Source organism: Tupaia chinensis, unplaced genomic scaffold, assembly GCF_000334495.1.
Source record: "Tupaia chinensis unplaced genomic scaffold, TupChi_1.0 Scaffold000569_1, whole genome shotgun sequence".
Classification (NCBI taxonomy): Eukaryota; Metazoa; Chordata; class Mammalia; order Scandentia; family Tupaiidae; genus Tupaia; species Tupaia belangeri.
The window spans coordinates 1,021,686-1,029,920 of NW_006160083.1; the positions used below are offsets into that span (position 1 = coordinate 1,021,686).

Below are 8,235 nucleotides of genomic sequence, written 5' to 3' on the forward strand. Positions count from 1 at the left end.
CTAATGCCCACGTTACTCCAAAATAAGACAGGGGATAGATAGGACTAGGACCATAGGGTGACTTTGTGTGGTACATGGCATGGACATGGCAGTAAACAAAATTGAACCACATAGTGAAAGGGTTGCTCCCTTTTACATTATATTTCATTTCTTGCAATGGAGTGGTTGAATAATCAAGGAGGAAATTTTAGATTGGTCCAAGTAGGTATCTCACACCTCTTTAACTCACACTAGTCTCCACTTGCAAGGAACATTGGGGATTTTCGTTTGAGGCTGTCCCACAAGCAGAGTGCCAGCTAGGATCCAGCGGTGTGGTTTTATTCTCACTCTATTTAGTTTTATGGTCATTGTCTAGTTTTTGCAGGTGATACTGGTTTTCCATTTATTTTCATAACATACTCTCATTTTAAATAAATGTATTCACATTTTTAAAAAGTGCATTCGTTTTTAAAACGGCACTAAATTATACTAGTTTAAGACTGTATAGCACAATTCCAAAGGTATCCTAAAGAAGAGGAAATAATGGAAAATACTGGATTGAATGTCTTTAGTGTCCCTCCCTTGGTTCCATGAATTTATCTACTTAACAGGAAGGAAAATTCCTTTTTCAAGCTGACAACTTCATCAAAACCCAGCCAACAGCTCTTTCACTCCTGTACACAGACAAACTCACAGGGCCTTGGGCCTCTGGACCAAATCCTTAGGCACACACCTTTGTTTTCCTATTTTTCCAAAGTGAGTAGGGAGAACAGATGCCATGAACATGTTGACAACTGTTCCGTCTTGCCAGCTTGTAGCCATTTGGTGTCAAGGATCATTTACATGGCACATGGATATGACAGTATCTAGTCCCTACGCTCAACGTGAAAGAGAATGTCACATGCCTACTAGCACCAGAGCCCATGCCACATGATGTGGCTGTCAGTATGGTAAGCAGAGTAAGGCAGTGAGGGTGATGAGCAGGTGCAGAACCTTAGCCTGCCCACAGGACTTGGGCTCCAGAATTCAGAGCCTTTAGTAAGCTCTTTGGCTGTCAACAATCTCAGCAGACTCATCCTAAATAGCTCCAAGGCCAGTGTTTTTAAAGTTGAGGCAAAGACTATAAAACCAAATGGGAGTGTGTTTAATGAGAAAACTCTGAGGCTCAGACTTCAGGAATCTCAGGGAACAAGATTGACTTCCTCCATGCCATTTTCTGTGTCTATTCAGGTTCGATATTGCAACTCCCTGGATGAGGAAGAAAAAAGGGAGCTGAAGCTGTTCAGCAACCAGAGGAAACGGGAAAACTTGGGCCGAGGGAATGTCAGGCCCTTCCCAGTCACGATGACAGGAGCTATTTGTGAACAGGTGAGCATAAGTTTGGGAGCATGAATAAGTACTGTTCTGGCATCCATTCATTCACTCAACAACTGTTTTACTGAGTGCCTACTATGTGCTCAGCACAGGTCTAGGCCTTGAGGATATAGCAGTGAACACAGCGTGAAAGCTTGATCTTTTCCTTCTGAGAGTTACTTCAAAGGGAATAAGTCAGCTGATATATTTCATCAACAAAATAGAAAAATCCAGCAGGAAGGGGATATTGGGAGTGTAAGAAGGCTCCACGTTTAAGTCATGTGGTATGGAAGACCTTCCCCTTAGAAGGAGGCCTCTGAGCCAAGAGGTTCAAGAACTAACACTGAGTCTTGCAGATTTCAGGGCAAAGTGAACAGCCAGCTCTGAAGCCCTTAAGTACAAGGGTGTTTCCTGTGTTCAAGGAATAGCAAGTTGGCCAGTGTGACTGGGGCAGAGAGAATGAAGGCAAAGAATTAGCAGATACAATCAGTTCATGGAAGGCCATGAAAGCCATCAGAAAGATTGAGCATGATGGGTTTGTATTCTGAAATAAATCCTTTAGAAAATGGAGTTTGCCTGGGCCATGGTTTAGACTCTCTCTAGATAATCCCAGGACCAGCGAAAGGGGTGATGGATGATCTTCTCCTGGGGTTTGAAAATCCTTTATCAAATTACAAGAAGCCCACTGCATTTTCCCTATAACATTTCTGAGTCGAAGAGTCTGGATTTATTTTTTCTTTTGTTCTCTTTTAGAGTGTTCAGGGCATGGTGGAAGGTTAGAAGGAAAGCACTGTGCACATCTAACTTGCCCAAGTTCGCCCTGCCTCACCTCTCAGCTGTCAAAAGCTCTCTAGTTCTGATCATTTTTCACACCTCCCTAATCTCTGATGTTTTTGTAAAGCCTCATTTACCTCTTTAAGCTCTGGATGGATCCATTGAGGCACTGAAGATATGTCAGCTAGCTCAGTGAAGTGGAGCAGCAGATGCCATTTCTGAGGGGTGGAATGAGAAGGCTCAGTGAGATAGGATGGAGATGCTACTTAAGCAGAGACTCAGCAGCAGGGTTTTCATCCTCAGTGAAAAGTATCCTTAAGATGGAGGTGGTTGGGGCTGGCATGGTGGTTAGGTTGCTGGAATCCGACATGGCCGGCTATGGTTCGAGTCCCAGACCTGGTGGCTTGCCTTCTCACTCTCCCTCTCTCTCTCTCTGGTCAAATTAAAGAATAATAATTAATTAATTAAATTAAGTAATTCTTTAAAATAAAAAAAATACAGATGGTCAGTGGCTATGATGTGTGACTATTGTGCTCAATTCAGGGCCCTCATCATTTTTAGATGAGTCTCCTAGAGCCCAACAAGGTGGGCTCTTTGGCTGTCAACTGGACCCCGGCAGTCAACAAGCTAAGGGGAAAGGAAGGAAGCTTGGGCGTTCTATCAGTAGATGCTGAGAGTAGTGTGGATGGTGCCAGGGGCGTGGCAGTAGAGAGATCTTCCGCAGGTTTGACTCATGTTTCTGCCTGATGATCTTGACACCATGTTATTTTTCCTTGGTTTTGACACCTACAGAATGGGTGTAACAAACCTTAGAGAATTGTGGTAAAGGTTAAATAGGATTGTGGATGCAGACTTTACCTCTACTAGTACTATGGCAGGGAGGGGTGGTACTTTTGGAACACACTGTCCTGTTTCCCACATGGATAAGCTCCCAGAGACTATTCCATGAGGCCTTTAGTTTATTTGCTATGAAGCGTATCAATTCATACCATGTCCATGATGTGGGAAATGGCTGGAAGTGGATTCTCTTCTCTTCAGACATTGTCCCCCGTCATATGGGACCGTAATACTAGACTCAAGCTGAGAACATCATGGTTAACAGAGAGAGCTCCCTGGGCCCACCTCCACCTCACTTAAATACCCTCAGACCTCATTCTTTTTATCTCAAACCCAGCCATGAGCTTGGATCATCAATGATTGCACCTTGTTTCTTTTTAGATATGGAAGGGAACTTTGTAAAATGAGTGAGAGTCAGGGAAGGGACATAAAAAAACATTCTGCAGGCTGACCTTAGAAGTGGTGCTATTTTGGGAACCAGCAGTTAGTGTAATGGCTATGTCGCTGGACTCCCACGTAGTCGACCGCGATTCGTGTCCCGGACCCGGTGGCTTAAAACTCACACCGGGCGCGTGTGCGTGCGTGCCCAAGATCCCGAGAGGAGAATGGAGGAGAAGGGATTGCGGCGTGACCATCCTCCCTGGGGGGTGATTTCTTGCTTTCTGTCTCTATGTCTCTCTCTGTCTGTCTGGCGAGCGCACGTGCCCTACAGTGAAAATCTCTCCAAAAAGAAAAGAAGTGGTGCCATTTCATTCAGACTGTAAAAAGACATTAGAAAGCAGGTTGCAAGTGTGTTTGAAAGACATACAGAGATGGTAGCTAAAGGTGAGTGCAGTTTTTGCACCCACCTGCCCTAACATCCAACCATCAGGGCCTACCCTCCTTGCTTCTCCCCTCCCCAGCCTCTGCCTCTTCCTCCTTGGCTCTGCCTCTGTGTGGAGTTTGGACCATCCACCAGATAATGAGACCCTCGCTCTGTGCAAGTTTGCTCCCCACCTGCAGAGCCACTGTGTGCCGTTGAGCTCAGAGTATGTCTGTCTCTCCCACCTTCCTGATTCCACGTTCTCTCAGTTACTTTGTCTTTACGTTACTTGTAAGCCCTGATAAAGGAGGGATGGGGAGGGTAAGAAAAACCTACCCTGCCACATATGGAAAGCTGGTATCGCAGTGTCCCATTTGAAAATCAGCCCTCAACAAGCAGCTGGGGGCAGTGGTTAATCATTTGTGCCCAGCACTGGGAGGTGGGCACTGGCGTTCATGCTGCTGTTTCTGTTTGCCCCACAGTGCGGAGGCCAGATCAATGGCGGAGACATTGCTGTGTTCGCGTCGCGCGCTGGTCATGGTGTGTGCTGGCACCCACCCTGCTTCATATGCACCGTCTGCAATGAACTCCTGGTGGATCTGATCTACTTTTACCAAGATGGGAAGATATACTGTGGCAGGCACCACGCTGAGTGTCTAAAGCCACGCTGTGCAGCCTGCGATGAGGTCAGTGCAAGCTTGGTTGGGCTTGAACCCTGTCCATCACCCCCAACTGCAGCCATAGCCAACACGGTATTCAGTGACTTCCTGCCCAGAAGGAAGCCAGAGCAACTTCTCCCTCCTTTATTAACCCATTGAAGAGAGAAGCCCCAGCCATCCCCGGTTGCTAGAATGTCTGGGATTGCAGCCTACTGTATCAAATGTGGCAATCTCAGCCTTCCGGTAGAAAAGCAGTTTCTATAGCCAAGTAGATTCCCAAGTTGCATACTGCTGGCCTGAGATCACAACTCTAAAAAAAAAAAAAAAAGAAAAAAGAAAAGAAAAAGAAAAAGAAAGAAGGAAAAGCAAAGCATTGTGCAACTTTAGATGTCAGCCCTGGTCCCAGGGAGTAATTGCCAGTATTGGAGTACCACTTATGTCTTAAACTAGGTCATTTCCCCAGATCTGATGGGACAGGCTGGGTCTTAAAGAGAGGAAAGCGGATAGCATTATTTGAATTTCCCACCATTTACCAAAGTTCTGAGTTAAAATTTAGGAGGCAAATGGGTACACCTTTTAGAGGCCTCAGCCCCATGCTCTGGGAGGTATTTGAATTCACTCCCCAGGTAATGAAGCAGAGTGGACCACAAGGTCTCTGCCTGGCATTGCCCCTCCACCAGTTGCTTGCCCAAATATCTGAAAGCTGAAAAAAGAAAAGAAAAAGAAAAAGAAAGAAGGAAAAGCAAAGCATTGTGCAACTTTAGATGTCAGCCCTGGTCCCAGGGAGTAATTGCCAGTATTGGAGTACCACTTATGTCTTAAACTAGGTCATTTCCCCAGATCTGATGGGACAGGCTGGGTCTTAAAGAGAGGAAAGCGGATAGCATTATTTGAATTTCCCACCATTTACCAAAGTTCTGAGTTAAAATTTAGGAGGCAAATGGGTACACCTTTTAGAGGCCTCAGCCCCATGCTCTGGGAGGTATTTGAATTCACTCCCCAGGTAATGAAGCAGAGTGGACCACAAGGTCTCTGCCTGGCATTGCCCCTCCACCAGTTGCTTGCCCAAATATCTGAAAGCTGACAGAGTAGAAAATCTGATGTAGCTCTGGAGGTTGGGAGCAGAAATCAGAATGTCCTAAACTGGCCACTTCTGTAAGAATAATTTGGGGAAGTATCTTGAACAGGGGTTTCCTCCTGTGCAGAGAAGTTTTGGGATCTATATAAACATGAGTGAGGGAAGAAGAAAACCTGTTTTTCAGCTAAAGAGTCCGCTATTAATTGGGCTTTTCTTTCTTACAGAGAGATTAAATCTTTTAGGTGGAAGTGGATCAGATGTCACTAATCTAGAGTCAAATGCTAATAGCGATGCCCCAGAGAGACCCTCTAGGCAGAGAGTTGGATGCTGAATTCAGGTCCAGCCCTGATTTTAAGCAGCTGCTTGACCTTCATGCCTCAGTTTCCACATCTGTAAATCAGTACAACTTTGTGTTCTCTGATGCCAAATAGAAAGGATATGATGCTTTAAGTGAAAGTGCTTTGAAATGTTTGATTATTGAGATATAATTTGCATGGCATTAAGGTTCACACTTTTAAGGTATACAATTCAGTGGTTTCTAGTTTATTCACAGCCTTACAACCATCATTCCTATCTGATTCCAGGTTATTTTCACCAACCAAAAAAGAAATTCTGTGTTCTTTAGTAGACACACACAGCCCCCCTGCAAACGCTAAATCAATCTTAGTCTCTGGATTTACATTCTGGACATTTCATATAATGAAATCATACAATATATGATCTTTTGTGTCTGGCTTCTTTCATTTAGCATATTTTCAAGGTTAATCCATGCTTCAGTGTGTTTAAATACTTTGTTCCTTTCACGCCAAATAATATTCAGTTGTATGTATAGATCACGTTTGTGTAGCCATTTATCAGGTGATGGACATGTGAGTTTCCACTTTTTAGTTGTTATGAACAGTGCTGCTGTGAACATTCATGTACAGATTTTTGTGTGAATATAGGTTTTTAGTTCTCTAGAATCCATACCTAGGAGGGGAATTGCTGGGTCATATGGTAATTATAAGTTTAACTTTTCTAGAGAAAGCCAGCTGTCTTCCAAAACTATACCTTTCTACATCCTACCATCAGTCAGTGAGGATTCCAGTTTCTCCACATTCTCACTAACACCTGTTATTGCTATCTTTTTTAATTATAGCCATACTGGTGCGTGCGAAGTAGTATCACCTTTTAATTCACATTTCCCTAATGACTGATAATGTTGAGCATCTTTTCATGTGTTTATTGGCTATTTATGTATCTTCTTTTTTGAAGAACTGTCTATTTAAATCCTTTTCATGTCTTTTCAGTTGAGTTGTTTTTCTTTTTATTGTTGAATTGTAAATGTTCATATATTCTGGAACTAGTTTCCTATCAGATATATGATTTGCAAATATTGTTTCCTGTTCTGTGGTTGTGTTTTCACTTTATCAATGATATTCTTTGTAACATAAAAGTTTTCAGTTTGGGGGGCCAGCAGATAGTATGGTATTTAAGCCACTGGACTCCCATATAGCTAACCACAGTTCGAGTCCTGGATCTGGTGGCTTTAAAATTACCCAGGGTGCATGTGCATGCCCAAAGTCCTAAGGGGAGAATGGAGGCAAAAGGATTGCTATGTGGCCATGCTCCCTAGGGGGTGATTTTTTTACTTTCCCTCTCTCTGTATCTCTGTCTCTTTGTCTCTCTCTCTGGTGAGCACACATGCCCTATGGCAAAAACATATAACAAACAAGAAATTTTTAACTTGATGAATTCCACCTTATTTTTCTTTTGTTACTTATACTTTTAGTGTCATATCTAAGAAACCATTGCCAAATCTAAAGTCATGAAGATTTACTCTTCTGTTTTCTTCTAAAAATTTTGTTTCTTGCCTTGAACTTGGGTCTTTGATCCCTTTTATGTTAATTTTGCATATGGTGTGAGACAGAGATTTGGATTTATTCTTTTGCATGAGGTTATCTCGTTATCCCAGACCATTTGTGGAAGAGCCTGTTCTTTCCTGATGGAATGGTCTTGGCACTGTTTTTTGATAATCAGTTGGCCATACTTAATGTGGGTTATTTCTGGACTCTATCCTGTTCATCTATTACATTGTCAGGAAAATCATGGTGTAGTTTTCCATGTTTTTCTATGCAAAAACGTGTCATAACTCTCCCAACCACCCAGTATACGGACATCCTTGTACCAGAACCACACCAGCATGATTATTGTAGCTTTGAGGTATGCATCTAAATCTGTGCTCTGAAATATTAACAATGCTCTATCAGGGGTCAAAAACACAAATACTTCTGAGGGCTAAGCAAGCATTTTAAATGAAGACAATGCATTTTATGGCTATAGGGAGTGGTGACAAATATGACAAATGGAAGGATGCTCTGCTCTTCTGGAAGCAGCAGCCCCTCTCCTTCGCTCTGGTTTGTTGCCACTCAGGACTGTGAACTGAGCGTTGTCAAATTTATGTTTTCAAAAGAGAGGGAGCCAGCAGTTAGCGTAATGGCTATGTCGCTGGACTCCCACGTAGTCGACCGCGGTTCGTGTCCCGGACCCGGTGGCTTAAAATTCACGCCGGGCGCGTGTGCATGCGTGCCCAAGATCCCGAGAGGAGAATGGAGGAGAAGGGATTGCGGCGTGACCATCCCCCCTGGGGGGTGATTTCTCGCTTTCTGTCTCTATGTCTCTCTCTGTCTGTCTGGCGAGCACACGCGCCCTACAGTGAAAATCTCTCCAAAAAAAAAAAAAAGAAAACCCAGAATTTTGGGGGTTATGGTGCA

At 43.6% G+C, this 8,235-nt stretch overlaps 1 protein-coding gene across 1 annotated transcript in view; it reads left to right on the plus strand.

Moving 5' to 3' along the window:
• Positions 1 to 8,235, plus strand: part of PRICKLE2 (prickle planar cell polarity protein 2) — a 194,967-nt gene that overhangs the window by 134,532 nt on the left and 52,200 nt on the right. The window contains 2 exon segments of the mRNA XM_027775510.1: positions 1,210 to 1,347; positions 4,228 to 4,431. Of these exon segments, the coding sequence (XP_027631311.1) occupies positions 1,210 to 1,347; positions 4,228 to 4,431 (342 nt within the window).